Consider the following 16,720-nt stretch of genomic DNA (forward strand, 5'->3'; position numbering starts at 1 on the left):
ATACTCATATATGCATATTATACACAGCATGGCTCACTAAATGGTTACATACAAATGTCCGGAAAGATTAAAATCTCTTCTTAGATCGGGGTGTTATAATTCAGATTATGTTGAGTTACTTTATGTCTAATTTTTGCTTTTTTATGCCCATCTCAAGACAGGATATGGCGAAGCTAGAGCCTAAGAGGGTTGGGCGCAAATGCAATCGCCGTACTCAAAAATCTGCCACCCTTGCACCAACAGATGCCTATTCTGCTCTTCTGAGAACAGGTATAGTGTCCTATCTGTGTATTCAGGTTGTTGGCCATTCTCTAACTTTGTATCTGTGCCTCTGTGTCTGGCAGGGGCGCTGTCAGATGGCGATACTCAGTGGTCGGTACAGATCAATCGCTTGGAGCAGCTTATTGACAAGCTGGAATGTACGGTAAGTCCTGATATCCACTTCAATGTATCCATTCATCTTCTGACCCCTTGGGTCACGAACACAGTAAAAATCTGGGAATATCGGTGACCACTTAGGTAAAGTACATGTAGAGTTCAAGTATTGGAGTGAATTTATGCCAAAATGGAGATAATCCCTTCCAACTGAAATTACGTTGTGGTGAAGATTTTGCGCCAGGGCTGTCCTACTACAGGGAACTCATACCAGTCATACTTGGCATAAAGGGAAACAGGCTCAAACATCACCGAGCACCTTCCATGCTAGCGTAGCAATGTTAGTTTCGATGAATCCAAGAACCAGCAGTAGAAACTTAGAAAAACTTAGGCTGAGTTTTTCTTGAGCTAAAACCAGGATTGGATTGAGCAGATTGGTGGCAGATTGCTGCAACAGAAACCTTCTCCCCTGGAATCGAAGACACTTCTCCCTTTGGTTAAACTCCACTCACCCTAAAATAGAGAAGACCAGGGGCAGAGGGGCACCAGATTTCAGCTAGATAGTTATTTAGGGATTAGTGTCTCAATATAATGGGGGTTCTCCTTTCGTCATAATTCTTGGAATTTTATTCTCACAAGCAGAGTCCGCGGTTACATCCTGTGCAAGAAGATGGGACTGCTAATACTACACAGATGGTACGTTCTTTTGTGGATTCACTATGTCTAGAGGTCCACTTAGTGGAATAGTGGACATACCAATTTGGTGTCAAAGTGCCATATGGTGTAATATTGAGCTGATTTAATTTTGCTTCATTTTTTAACTTTGTACACCCCCAGGAGATCCTGGTGGCCCAGAGGCAGCTCTCCGTCAATGGAGTCTATATGGATCAGTTCAAATTGTCACTGAAGAGTTACATTGAATTTACTGCTACTCAAGAACATTGCCTACAGTAAGTTTATTTGCCTTTAGTGTCTCCTAAAAACAATTTTAGGCCAGGTTCACACCTGTGCCCAGTCTCCGCCTTCCCCATTCCACTTTAAAAATGCGGAGAAAAAGTCCTGCCCTTTTTGAGTGGAAACCGGACGGGAACCCGGTGGACACCATTATAGTCTATGGGGTAGGTGGGTTTCCTAAGGTAACTGCTTTTTTAAGCAGATAAGGTTTCTATTCAGGGGTCCCCAAGCAGACCCCTCGAATGGAAACCCAAATGCAGGTGTGAACCTAGCGTTAGTTGGTTTTGATATAGTAATAGTTATATTTGACCTTTTTTTGGTGCTCATATATCTTCAGTAGCTGTTGATCAACCATTGGGAAGAGGGGAATAAGCCACAGCTTATCTCTGATGAGAACAAAAGACAAGGTGTTAACATTCAGCACAATCGATCCTTCTTTTCCATAAGGGCCCCTTCACACGGCGTAAGCGCTCGGCTCATTCCGAGCCGTACACGCGAGCGCTTCTAAACACTTCCCATTCACTTCAATTGGAGCGTGCGTAAAGCCGGCTTTACGAGCGCTCCCATTGAAGTGAATGGGAAGTGTTTAGAAGCGCTCGCGTGTACGGCTCGGAATGACCCGAGCGCTTATGCCGTGTGAAGGGGCGCTAACACCATCAGGAAGAGTCAGGAGGTTATTCCTTCTAATCCCTTTGGCCTGTGTCCCATACATATTCATCCTGGACTTGGTTGAGCATGCATGATCTCTAAATTGAAAAGGGGATTAAGTCTAGGTTCCCTTCCGTGATCGATTTCCATTTGGGGATTCCGTCACCCATTCCGCTTCACAAATCCAAGTAGGACTTTTATCTCTGCATTTTTCAGACAGAAACCATTCAGACCCCATTATAATCTATGGGGTTCCCAGGTTTCTGCAAGTGCCTCTTTTTAAGCCAATTGGTTTTCTGTTTTACGGGTGCGAGAGAACGGAAACCCCAATGCAGGTGTGAACCTAGTGTAAACCAATTCCTGATAACTCTAGTGGCAGTTCATCTCTTGTGAGAACAAAGGCATGATGAAGTCCAGATGCCCAATGGTTCTACCTTTGTAGTAGGGTTGAGCGATCGGGATCGAGAAAGATCGGATCCTGTTCGGCGATCAAATTTTTATTTTTTTTATTTTAATGTAGATTGTGAGCCCCATATAGGGATCACAATATACATTTCTCCTATCAGTATGTCTTTGTAGAATGGGAGGAAATCCATGCAAACACGGGGAGAACATACAAACTCCTTACAGATGTTGTTCCTGGTGGGATTCGAACCCAGGACTCCAGTGCTAACCACTGAGCCACCATGTTGACCCTCGGCGATCGAGCAAATTTCACGATCGGGATCGGCTAGAAAATGATCGAAAATCAGATTTAAAAAAAACGATCCTGAAATCTCAAGATCAGCTCAACCCTACTCCATAAACAAAAAAGTTTAGGGTTGAGTGATCGGGATCGGGAAAGAACGGATCCCGATCGGCGATCAAGCAAATTTCACGATCCGGATTGGCTGGTAAATGATCGAAAATCAGATTTTAAAAAAACGATCCTGAAATCTCAAGATTGGCTCAATCCTACTTCGTAGAGTCTGGAGGTCCCATGTACATTAGATGGTTGGCCAGCCCAGCAAAAAACATCAGCGGATGGACATTGATCCAACATGTATGACGAGCTTTAGCAGTTGATTTCTTTTTGAGTGTATTTTTCATTCATGTACAGAACAATGCGTCCACTAGAAATTCTATGGTCCAGGTATCGCCCGGTAATATGCCCAACACGCTGAAATAGAAATTGTCATGTTGTCATAGATATCTGCGAAACATAGTTCAAGGATAGGTCACACAAAAGGAAGAATTTTTTTTAGATTTTCTTTTAGTTGCCATAACAACTGGCATTTGCGCAGTCCATCATTACATAGTCCTGACAAACAATAAAGCTCCAACTAACCATATAAAGTTTCACTATACTTAATAAAAGACCTGAAGTCCAATGTTTACCCCTCTTTATAGTATTTGGGGGTCCTATAGCACAGATAACAGAGAACGTCCATCTGAGAATAACTTTTGCTATTAGATTGCACTTTTAGGATTTTTTGGAAATTGGGCATTACAAATGGCCATTTCTCCTCTTCACTAAGCCAAAATTGCATTCAAGAAAATTCTACAATTATTAGTCTTGGAGCTTTATCCAAAGTAATACTATTTGATCTTTTGTAATGTAAGGAAGAAGGATGGTATTACAAAACCTCTCTTAAGACACAGTTTTGCCTCTAGGCTCTACTAGAACGTGTCGGGACATAAGGACATAAATGTATATTCTTTCCTTTCATATCTGGAGTCTATCAGAGCATATGTAAGTCTGAAGACCCTCAAGGTGAAAACAGAGGCACGTTCTCAACAGCACCTAACGCAACCACAAACTGCCAGGTAGAACGTGGCCTGGAGATCTTGATCACCATTACAGTTTCCACCAAGGTCCATCTGAGCTTAAACAAACATCTGCCTCTTTGGCTCCCAGGGGCTGGCCTCAATCAATGTGGAATACCAAGGTAGTGGTTGACGTTGTCTAGAGCTTAGCCCTTACTGAGTCCTAGTCATGGGTAGTCACTTCCTTTCACTGGAGGACTAGTGCTCGGTGGTCGAAAACTCCCAACTTTTCAGTTAAGAGAAGCCAACCATAAACAGTTCTCACCACTCAATAAAGTGGCTTTGAAGCTCGGACTGTTTCTCTGGTTAGAGGCTTAGATGACTCTTGGGTTCCTGAGATTGGGCCAACCATTCTCATTCCTCTGTACTGCATTTCAGTTGTTTGTCTGTCCTTATTGCCCCTTAGCTCAGATGGGCCATTGTTACCTCTGCGCCCACACTTTCACATTTGTCCCCCTCCATTCCTGCCCAGTGTCACCTACTTGTTGTTCTTGGATGGTTGGGTGCTCTTAGCTTCCAGTGCTTGTTCCACTTAGCTTGGACACCCATCTGCTTTAGAAAAAAACAAGGGGACCACTTCTATAGTTAGAGTTTACAAAGCACATATGGATGAGATATATGATGGTGCATATACTTTTGGTCATATACTATATATATGGCACTGATATTAGCAGCTACTCTACGTAATCTTCTCCTTTACATGTAAACTTGGTGATCCTGATTTGTCCTTCTACATAATACACATCTAATATTCTATGACACCATCCCTCTTACAAATTCTAATCCATGAGAGAATATATCTGAATAAAAAGCCAAGGTTTTCTTTGTTATAATCAGATCTTTTAGAAGATAGACTCAGTATTCAGATGATAAATGTCACCTTTGTATTGTGTGGCGGTAAAGATGAGTTCTTTTATCTCGCTGAACCTTTGCGTAATATGTTACAGCTCAAAGAAGCTTGTCTAAAAATGTCTATTAAAAAAAGAAATCTCACTGTGATAAAAAAAATTTTATCTCCTAGAAGTCACATAACCAAAAAAATGCTGGGTACCATAGGACGTTTTAAGAATGCCCCCTTTCCTTTAGCGTTTACCAAGTTTTTTGTCAAAATGATGCAGTGTTGTTGCAATTTCCACCCCAAAAAATTAATAAAAAAATAAAAATATTTTGATGTGGATATTGGTAGTAGTAATATCCCACTGGTAAAAGTCTCCCTGAGCCTGATGGTGGTTCAGGTTCCTGGGCCTGGTCCCATTCACAGCCTTGATGTCCATCCAAAAATTCACCCCATGGTGTCTCACACACACTTTTCCCAAAAAGTGAACACAGCTAAAGTTCATCACGATCTTGGCTATTATATTGATACTGCCCTGACTTGTAGTGAGGCAGGGTCAGTCTAACCAAATCACTCTAGGATACACCCATTGCCTTGTCTCACCTCTCTTGAGAAGAGGGTGAACGTTGTCCCTTCATCTAGCAAGAGATACACGATCTACCTAGCTCCAGCCACATTGGTTCAGACCAGTTATAGACACATCAGGCCAAACACATCAAATGGTATTATATATAAAAAGTACAAGTACATGGTAGTCAATCCATCGAGGACACTACACTATGTGCAGACTTGGGCTGAAGCATCTTAGACCCACCAGAGGAAAGTATTCAGGAGTCATATCATGCAGGTTATATATGCAAACCCCCCTGCAACAGCAAACTATTTCAGACCCTGAGCCCACTCGAGGTTCATCTGATTTGCAGGATCTGCACTGTCCTCAATGATATTGGAAATTCTTCCGATCTCCCAAAACAGAATCTGATCTCATCCTTGGCTCTATAACAACTGTGACATAATGGTACATTTGTCTTGCAAATGGTCACAGTGTCCCCAGACAACTGCTGTGCTCTCCAGGACTCACGTCATTGAAAAGAATAATGGACTCCATGGTGGCTTATTGGTTAGCACTGTCGCCTTAGAGCATTGGAGTCCTGGACTTAAAGGGGGTATTCCCAACTCGCCCACTCACCAACTAGCAGGTTGTATGCTCTGTTCACTTCCTGGTTTTCTCTGTAAATTGGTGGGCGTGGTTTCACTTGCTCTGCTTAGCTCTCTTCATAGCAGTACATGTTTGCAGTCAGTAATGAGGGATGGTTGTAAATAAATTAGCACAGTATCACTGGAAGATGCAGAATATGAAGCTGATGTAACAGAGCTGGATTTGATAGGTGATGAGAATCCCAAATTTACATGCTACTGGAGTCAGCTTGCAATAAACTCTGTTTTAAGTCTGTGTGTTACATACAGAAGTAACAGACTCCCTGTCTCAGCCCTTATCAGCAAAATTCAATTAGCAGACCTGATAACTGGGAGATAAACAGCTCAAAAATACAAGTTGCTCTGAGCACTCAGCTCCCCCTCCTTCCTGAGAGTAGGGAACTACGTCACTTGTCCTGGGCAGAGAGATAAACAGCTCATAAATGCAAGTATGGAGCACTCAGCTCCCCCTCCCCTCCTGAGAGCAGGGAGCTACGTCACTTGTCCTGGGAGAAGAGAAAAATAGCTCAGAAATACAAGCACGGAGCACTCAGCTCCCCCTCCCCTCCTGAGAGCAGTGAGCTATGTCACTTGTCCTGGGCAGAGAGATAAACAGCTCAGAAATACAAGTATGGAGCACTCAGCTCCCCCTCCCTCCTGAGAGCAGGGAGCTATGTCACTTGTCCTAGGCAGAGAGATAAACAGCTCAGAAATACAAGCATTGGAGCACTCAGCTCCCCCTCCCCTCCTGAGAGCATTGAGCTATGTCACTTGTCCTGGGCAGAGAGATAAACAGCTCAGAAATACAAGCATGGAGCACTCAGCTCCCCCTCCCCTCCTGAGAGCAGTGAGCTATGTCACTTGTCCTGGGCAGAGCGATAAGATCATCTCCAGGTCTGTGGTTATGGAAACGCAGTGTAAACAATGAAGTGAATAATCTCAGATAACAGCCAAACAAAGCAGTTTTGATGAAGCAATGTATTTAGGAAAAGTCTGAAATCCATATGAGCTAGCATTATAGATAGAATCCTTGATAGAGGACAATCCCTTTAATCTCCATAGATTTTGTATGTTCTTGCCATGTTCATGTAGGATTCCTCAGGCTTTCCACCCATACTCCAAATACATATTGATAGGCTATTTTAGACTTTAGAGTGTGAGCCCCTAATGGAGACAGGGACCAATGCAAGTGATGGTGATCTATGTACAGCGCTGCAGAATATGTTGGTGCTTTGTAAATCGATTAAAAATATTTTCACTGTAACATCCAAATTAAGGTTCCTATCTTGAGCTTCTACATAAAATTATATCTTTGCATTTTTCTGAGACTGACACTGTTTTTTTTTTGTTTTGTTTTTTTCAGTGTATCTACCCGAGAACATCACTCCCAACCAGGCTACATCCTATATGAAATATGGAGAGACGAGGAGTCTTGGAAGACGTAAGTGTCATGAATGTGTTTCATCTAATTTTCAAGGACTTTCAATATTCCAGTCTTTCCAAAATGTTCAAATAGTACATATCCCCTCTACATATCAAGCACTTAAAGGGGTATTCCCCGAATCCAAATGACAGGTGATAAGTGGCTATCTGCTGAGACTAACACCAGTAAATAGAACACGGTCCCTTGTCCTACACAACCCTGGTGAGGACGAGTCTCAATGGAGAGATGGTCGACCATAGACGCTAATCCATTGTGTCCTACCCCATACAGGGACAAACACAACTTTCCCCTCCATTCAGTCCCAGAGTCCCAGTCCCAGTGCTCACATAGGTACCTCATCGGTTCCAGCCACAGACCCCAACAATAATAGATACTCATCTTTGGTAAGGATGGATTGGAGTTGTGAAGATTCTAGAATGCGCCATTTTTATGTATTTAGTGACCACTATAAGTACTGCCTTCACTATATTGTATGGGTTGTTACGATTACAACGATACCAAATACATTTATGTTATGAAATATGATATGATTTGTGACAGTAATTTTACAAGGTGTATTACTAAAATGGGTTTATTGGAATTGACTTGGTTAACTTTAATCATTGCTATACTGTATAAAAATATATGTACAATACAGTGCAAATATTTTAGGCAGGTTCAGAAATAGAAGGGTTAATAGTTTACTTTTGTTCATTATCAAAATAAAATGAATGAAGAAAAGACAAATGTGAAGCCCATCAATTTTTGGTGTGACCTTTGCCCTTTGGAAAAGGAGTCCTGGAAGTAATGATACGGCCCCCACAGATATAGCCCTGATCTCATCATCATCCAGTCTGTCTGGGATCATATAAATAGACAGACGGATTGGACCAAGCCTACATCCACATAAGATCTGGGCTTAGTTCTCCAAGATGGCGGGAACAACCTCCCTGCCGAGTTCCATCACAAACTGTCTGCAAGTACCGAGAAGAACTGATGGAAGGCAAAGATCACATTAAATATTGATGGGATTTAGATTTTTTTTTAACATACACTGCACTGACATAGACCTATATCTCTGTATAACTGTGCGTTATTAAAGTAAAAACTGAAAATACTGTTGAGGCTTTTAGTCTGAGAAAATCCTCCTATTTACAAAAATATAGGTACGGTCCTGGGTTTGTGTCCTGGGACAGAAGTAATGAAAAAGAAGCAAAATAAAAGTTAAGCAAATGGGGAGAGAGGTCTGTGCTGTGTTGGAGTCCCTGCACTGCAGCAAGGAGTCCTGGCAGATTCTGGCTGGTCTCTGCTGCACAGGAATTCATGGTATTGAACTGTTTGCCCCTTAAATGTATCAAAAGAGCCGGGGTGGGGGCTGTGGGTGGGGCAGAGCGTGAGAGCAGGAGACATCTCGCCGGTGTCTGCTTGTTCACAGCGCAGGCTGAGAATCATCTCTGGACACTAGCAGGCGGGGCCTGCAGACACCAGGGATCCCTGGCTGCATCCCGCGATTGACCCATACGTCCTTTGCGATCGACCGGTAGATCGCGATTGACGTATTGGGCACCCCTGCTATAGGGAAACCCCAGGCCTTTCTGTAGGTTTAATTGATATGCTACGTTTTCCAAAAACGCAACGGTTTACAGGGACTGCAGAATGTTACAGTTTTTGCTGTGGCATTTCCTCCTCGGCCAAAATGCAGCATTTACACTACCTGGAACATTTTGCACTGATACATAGAATAGTAAGATCCAGCACTTTTCCAGACATACATCATAACAAGGACACTGTGCGGAGCGAGTTCTCGGAGAACAGAGAAGGTGCACAAATTAGAAGTCACCTCTTGCTGCTGGAAACAGCGGGATGTCAATCCAAGAAAACTGCACAAGAAACCACTGTAAACCTATTCCTTAATCTGGGTAAAATTCACAGCATGAAACCCTGAGCAGGTAAATGGAGGCTTCTGCAAGCAAACTGTGCGGACACAAAGAGTCTTCTGCAGCTCGACACAGCTGGTCGTTCCCCCAAATCTACCGCCGGGCTGTATTCTCCTGGTAATTGTCACCTCTCGGGGATCTCAGACTATATGGCTTTTGTATCCAGATTGTGTAATAGTAATTGTGTCAAATAAGAGAACGACTGAACCAGCAAACTAGAGGTCTCTAAATTCAACAATGGAAAAAACCCGGGAAAAGGCGACAATTTGGATGAGGAAATTAAAAAATTCTCAAAAAAGCCAAATAAGAAATTGCCATATAATTCACTCTGAATACGTTGTCAAGCTTCACTTGAACAGAAGAGAAATAACCACAATCCAGAGTTAAAGAAATCAGCTCAATATAGAACTAGATATAGATATTGTAAAGTTTTAAGATTCTATAGAAACTTGACAACCCTAGGACTTACGCTAGGTTCACACTTGTTTTTGATAATATTCTCAAGAATTTTCAATCGTATTTTATATATTAGAAAAACAAAGCAAAAAATCAAACAAACTACTTTATCCTGCAATTTTGATTTGGCCACTAAGCCTAATAATAGACCGACACTCGCCAATTTTCCAGTGGTTTCCTTTGCAGCAGTCACCACATTTATGTAACAGACAGGATTACAATGCACCTGTATAGATAAAGCCACCGAGCCATCATTGAAAATAGTTGATATCACAGTTTATCATGGTAAATACCGATGATAGTAATGTGTTGGGAGACTTTTTGGAACTTAAGATTCCTATATGGGCACCCGTACCATCGTATCATTCCATAAAATAGCACAAATAATGTGAAGAAGGTTGGGGCTGCCATCATCAATAACCACAGTGCTAGATAGAACGTACAATGACCCCATCAAGACTTGAAAGGATATTGTGATCACATCAGAAAATACAGCGTCTGCCATACAAAACTTTAATATCCGAAATAAAGAGATTTTCACCAAAGAATTGCGCAGATTAATTTTACAGTGTGTCTAGTTGTCAGCTCAGCGTCCAGCCCAGGCACAAAGTCAGGAAGATAAGGGGCTGTGGGCTTTGAAGATAATGGTTCTTTCTGGATGTTCAGACAGAGCACGACTATTATGTCTGGAGATATTGGATTACCCTATAAGATATATTCTACGCTATTCTCATCCTATAAGGCTTTAGGAAACGGAGAGGAGAGATAACGTAATGATCATACATGAGAGCACATCGGCTCTGGCCTTTGGTTATGATACAGAATTGCTGTGAGCAGAAAGATGGAGGAATGTGCGGAACTGGGTTCACACGTAGCGGTGGCTGTGACATGGTTTGGTGTGGGTTAATATGTTTTGGTATAGTTCCAGTCATGGTTTCCAAAAAATTATCCAAATCCGCATAACCATTGTAGTCCGAACATGCTCTGAAAATGAGAATATGTAGCGCATACACCAGATAGTCCTTGAATTCTGGTTAACCGCAGCATCTAAGTGGTTTTAAAGAAAAATGTAAAAATAGACAATTTTTCCCTTATTTGTTATGAAAGAAGGAATGCAGAGAGGGATAAAATGCTGATAGTTTAAGGATAAAACGCGTTAGTTTGCTAAAGGGTTAGGGCACCATACATATGTGCCAGTAAGATGTATTTAAGCCATGTATTCTAAATCTTTCAATAAAAAAAAGTGAGAGTTTTTGTTATTTTAATGTGACTGTTAGGGGGTTAATGGACAATCTGTAATGGAATTGCTAGAGGAGCAATTCACCAGTAGATGCTGGAAAACCTTGGAGGATGGGGCACAACAAGACAGTGAGCCCTAAGCTGAACCCACCGCTGCCGCTACCTGCTTGCCTCACTGCCCTAGGCGGCAAAGGACAACTGATTGACAAAGCCCTTCCTGTATAGGTGACAACACAGAATGAAGACAACAAAGGGAGGTCAGCTAGCCAAGGGTCCGGTAACAGTTGAATAATGCAGTACAGAATCAGAATCCAAGAGAGTAGTCAAAGGGGAAGCCAAGGGCCAGTAATATAATAGCAAAAGACAAAGTCTAAGGACAGAGTCTCAATAGCCAAAATGGCTGTGCGCGCTAATTGCTTGTATATAGGAAGCCAAAGACCCGCCCCAGGCTTGATTGGTAGACCGGCTGTCAATAGCACAGGCCAGACTAGAATTAACCATTTGATGATCAGAGAGAAACAAGGTGCAGGAGATGGATATGGTGGAAATTCAATTAGAAACTCTAAGCAAAGAATCAAAATGAGCCCGCCTCCTGCGCTGCAGTGTGCGTGCGGAGGGTGGCGCAGAGACCCGAACAGGCAGAGGCGTTACATAAAAAGTGACGCTGTCTGATCGCAACGTATGGAGAGACCATGGTGTGTATAATAAATGGAATATACATTGTAGATAACCAAGTTACAGTATATATATATATATATATATTTATATATATATATATATATATATATATATATATAAAAAAAAATACAAAAAAACACAATGCTTATGTTGTATGAAAAGATGCCAAAAATAGATTACAGACGTTTCACTTTTTCAGTTTAGTGTTTGAGCATAACTCCTGTAAGATTTGATGTTCCTCAGACAACCCCTGCCCACACTGCAGGGCCCCTGACCATCTCATTTTGAGTCCCAGCTCATACGTAAAAGCTCCCAGTGGTTCTAGAAAAATGAAGCACTACATGTGGGCGTCTGGAGGACACTCAGCACTGTCAAACCAGAGATGAAAGCCATGCCTGACGTGGCTCTACAGGAAGAAGGTCTCGATGTGGAGGGCACACATCTATTAGCTGAACAAGTCAGAAGAGGTTGTTCAACAAGAAGATGTCGTCGCTATACAACCCAGTGAAAGCTTTATAGATAATAGCATAAAGAGAAAACAGAAGTAACCTTCACACTGTAATTCTACTGTTCCTCTTCTATTACATCCGATTGATACATTTCCCATTATAGAATTCATTACGTTGCTTTGTTGGTTGGACGGATCAGTCATATAACAGATCATTATGTGATCCCATTGTGTTCTCTCTCCTTTTGTAGTCATCTCCAGTCTGCACAGAGCAAAACCTTTCAGAGAGCGGTCATCGATTGTCTTGAAGGTCCAGAACAGGTCAAGACCATGCTTTTTCCAGGTAAAGTGAGACCAAAGATCATGAAGTTGGATTTATGATAGTAGAAGAATAGTTACCATTGACGTTACCATCAGTACATACATCTGCTTAAAGCACACCATCATCAATGAGGTAGTCAGCACCTTGTATGACAATGTCAGGAGTCAATGATGCCTAGAATGACTGACCATCTCAAATGTTCACCTTGGGGCCCCACCATTCCTAGTTACACCACTGAATACACACCATACCAATCCTCTATCAAACTCTGTCCAGCACCTCCTAGTCCCCCTCCAGTTTCTGTTCCTCCTGTATTTGTGATGACCTGTCGACATGAACATGTTTGGCTGCAGCCACAGCAATGACCTCAATGTTGTTGACACATGAATACTACAGCCAGTGACTGGCTGCAATAGTCATACGTCTGGGTCAACAAGTCATAGCTGAAACCAGAAGAAGAACCAAGAAGCATTGGAATGAGAGCGGTGGGGTATCGGTAAGGTATTTACTTACTTTTTTATTTCATAGTATTTTAAGCATTTTTTTTTTACCTACCTGGACAACTCCTTTAAAACTTCAACACCATCTTGCCTCCAAGTGGTATGCCAACTGATGTACTCTCTGAGATCAAGTCTGCCTTCAAAGCTGATCCTTCACAATATCCATTTGCTAGCAGCCAGCTGTGACTTGATCTAGCACAAGAAAACAAGTTCATAACAATATCACAGCTCATAAACATGTCTATGAACACCAGTATTAACCTAAAAATAGTTAAAAATGGAGAAGACTGTTGATAGAGTAAGTCCCCAGAAGGGAATGAGGAGGACATGGGATAAAAGGGGACCTAAATAAGCCTCACTTGGAGGCAAGGGCCACTACTATCTTTAGGGCCACTACAATCTTTAGGGCCACTATCTAGTAAGACCACTACTATCTTTAGGGCCACTACAATCTTTAGGGCCACTATCTAGTAAGACCACTACTATCTTTAGAGCCACTATCTAGTAGGGCCACTACTATCTTTAGGACCACTATCTAGTAAGACCACTACTATCTTTAGAGCCACTATCTAGTAGGGCCACTACTATCTTTAGGACCACTACTATCTTTAGGGCCACTATCTAGTAGGGCCACTACTATCTTAAGGGCCATTATCTAGTAGGGCCACTACTATCTTTAGGACCACTACTATCTTTAGGGCCACTATCTAGTAGGGCCACTACTATCTTAAGGGCCACTATCTAGTAGGGCCACTACTATCTTTAGGACCACTACTATCTTTAGGGCCACTATCTAGTAGAGCCACTACTATCTTAAGGGCCACTATCTAGTAGGACCACTACTATCTTTAGGGCCACTATCTAGTAAGACCACTACTATCTTTAGAGCCACTATCTAGTAGGGCCACTACTATCTTTAGGGCCACTATCTAGTAAGACCACTACTATCTTTAGAGCCACTATCTAGTAGGGCCACTACTATCTTTAGGACCACTACTATCTTTAGGGCCACTATCTAGTAGGGCCACTACTATCTTAAGGGCCATTATCTAGTAGGGCCACTACTATCTTTAGGACCACTACTATCTTTAGGGCCACTATCTAGTAGGGCCACTACTATCTTAAGGGCCACTATCTAGTAGGGCCACTACTATTTTTAGGACCACTACTATCTTTAGGGCCACTATCTAGTAGAGCCACTACTATCTTAAGGGCCACTATCTAGTAGGACCACTACTATCTTTAGGGCCACTATCTAGTAAGACCACTACTATCTTTAGAGCCACTATCTAGTAGGGCCACTACTATCTTTAGGGCCACTATCTAGTAAGACCACTACTATCTTTAGAGCCACTATCTAGTAGGGCCACTACTATCTTTAGGGCCACTATCTAGTAAGACCACTACTATCTTTAGAGCCACTATCTAGTAGGGCCACTACTATCTTTAGGACCACTACTATCTTTAGGGCCACTATCTAGTAGGGCCACTACTATCTTAAGGGCCATTATCTAGTAGGGCCACTACTATCTTTAGGACCACTACTATCTTTAGGGCCACTATCTAGTAGGGCCACTACTATCTTAAGGGCCACTATCTAGTAGGGCCACTACTATCTTTAGGACCACTACTATCTTTAGGGCCACTATCTAGTAGAGCCACTACTATCTTAAGGGCCACTATCTAGTAGGACCACTACTATCTTTAGGGCCACTATCTAGTAAGACCACTACTATCTTTAGAGCCACTATCTAGTAGGGCCACTACTATCTTTAGGGCCACTATCTAGTAAGACCACTACTATCTTTAGAGCCACTATCTAGTAGGGCCACTACTATCTTTAGGACCACTACTATCTTTAGGGCCACTATCTAGTAGGGCCACTACTATCTTAAGGGCCACTATCTAGTAGGGCCACTACTATCTTTAGGACCACTACTATCTTTAGGGCCACTATCTAGTAGGGCCACTACTATCTTAAGGGCCACTATCTAGTAGGGCCACTACTATCTTTAGGACCACTACTATCTTTAGGGCCACTATCTAGTAGAGCCACTACTATCTTAAGGGCCACTATCTAGTAGGGCCACTACTATCTTTAGGGCCACTATCTAGTAAGACCACTACTATCTTTAGGGCCACTATCTAGTAAGACCACTACTATCTTTAGGGCCACTATCTAGTAAGACCACTACTATCTTTAGAGCCACTATCTAGTAGGGCCACTACTATCTTTAGGACCACTACTATCTTTAGGGCCACTATCTAGTAGGGCCACTACTATATTAAGGGCCACTATCTAGTAGGGCCACTACTATCTTTAGGACCACTACTATCTTTAGGGCCACTATCTAGTAGGGCCACTACTATCTTAAGGGCCACTATCTAGTAGGGCCACTACTATCTTTAGGACCACTACTATCTTTAGGGCCACTATCTAGTAGGGCCACTACTATCTTAAGAGCCACTATCTAGTAGGGCCACTACTATCTTTAGGACCACTACTATCTTTAGGGCCACTATCTAGTAGGGCCACTACTATCTTAAGGGCCACTATCTAGTAGGGCCACTACTATCTTTAGGGCCACTATCTAGTAAGACCACTACTATCTTTAGAGCCACTATCTAGTAGGGCCACTACTATCTTAAGGGCCACTACTATCTTTTGGAACACTACTATCTTTAGGGCCACTACTATCTTTAGGGCCACTATCTGGTAGGCCATACTATCTTTACTAATCTACTACTAATCTAGGGATAAGGCAATATACTGAACTCCTTTGAAACATACTGGCTGGGGTGAAAGACACATCAGCCCATAATAACTATTGGGAGGGGTAGGGTTAGGGTCAAGACTGCATGGGTTGGCCCAAAACTTATGTCCTTTCATTCAGGACTGGCTATGTCCATGTTTTTCCCTAGAATTTTCAATATTCTAGAACTTTTATTGACAGTCTAATCTTGTAACGGTATTTTACAAGGAATAAAGAATGGTGAGATTTCGGAGACGTTGGGTGATCACCTACCATATATTTGTCGCATTTTAGTAGACCTCTACGAATAGTATTTTTACTCTTGTCTATTATCTCTTTTGCAGCCGACTGGTGGACATTTGAACCCTAAGAACATAACCACCTGGGAAGACCTTCATGGCCACAGTAATACATCTCTGCTACCGATACTGGATCGTCTTTTTCATTTATATATATGGGGCAGTCTAGTCGAGTTCTTTCTTTACTGTCATTTACTGATCTTACGTTTATTTTACAAAATACTATATCATGAGATAGACTAGAACATCTTTGTACCTACATCTGCATTTCCATGCTTTGTCTTGAAGTCCATCTTTGCCCATCAATCCCTTCGAAAGTAATGTATATCTCTAAAACAGACAATTTGTAGATTCCTGAGATTGTGCTGATGTGTATGAATGTAAAGTCCTCCTCGAGAGTTGCAGATCTGATGATCTCAGAACTTCTTCTTGGCTGAAACTTTCTATATCAGTTATGAGACCATCGGAGGTTCCTTATTACTTCCAGAGAACAGGAAATAAAATAATCTGTATAAACAATTCTTTATTACAGTCTCATCCTTTTGCTACAGACATTTAGTCAGTATCAAAGTGGACCCATCATACTTAGTACGAACATAGCCACAAGTTTCCTTGTGTACACCAGAAATGTCTATGCAAACCTTCTCTTTCTTCCCTGCTTCAAATGAGCTCTTCTCCAGAAGGACTCTGCAAGTCAATGTACGACCCAGTAAAGAGCCGTGAAACATAACTTAAAGGGATTCTACCATTAAAATTATATTTTTCATCCCTAGCATGTAGGAATAGCCTTAAGAAAGTCTCTGACCTTTAGATGTCTTCTTCGCGCCGCCGTTCAGTATATAATCCGGTT

At 42.0% G+C, this 16,720-nt stretch overlaps 1 protein-coding gene across 1 annotated transcript in view; it reads left to right on the top strand.

Annotated features, from left to right (window-relative positions):
- Positions 1 to 16,381, top strand: part of NECAB3 (N-terminal EF-hand calcium binding protein 3) — a 65,028-nt gene extending 48,647 nt beyond the window's left edge. The window contains exons 7-13 of the mRNA XM_075277569.1: positions 158 to 270; positions 345 to 424; positions 1,018 to 1,071; positions 1,213 to 1,325; positions 7,179 to 7,256; positions 12,248 to 12,339; positions 15,916 to 16,381. Coding sequence (XP_075133670.1) covers positions 158 to 270; positions 345 to 424; positions 1,018 to 1,071; positions 1,213 to 1,325; positions 7,179 to 7,256; positions 12,248 to 12,339; positions 15,916 to 15,941 — 556 coding nt within the window. The 3' untranslated portion in view covers positions 15,942 to 16,381. The remainder of the gene's footprint in view (positions 1 to 157; positions 271 to 344; positions 425 to 1,017; positions 1,072 to 1,212; positions 1,326 to 7,178; positions 7,257 to 12,247; positions 12,340 to 15,915) is intronic.
- The last annotated feature ends 339 nt before the right edge of the window (positions 16,382 to 16,720 follow it).

Source organism: Leptodactylus fuscus, chromosome 6, assembly GCF_031893055.1.
Source record: "Leptodactylus fuscus isolate aLepFus1 chromosome 6, aLepFus1.hap2, whole genome shotgun sequence".
Lineage (NCBI taxonomy): Eukaryota > Metazoa > Chordata > Amphibia > Anura > Leptodactylidae > Leptodactylus > Leptodactylus fuscus.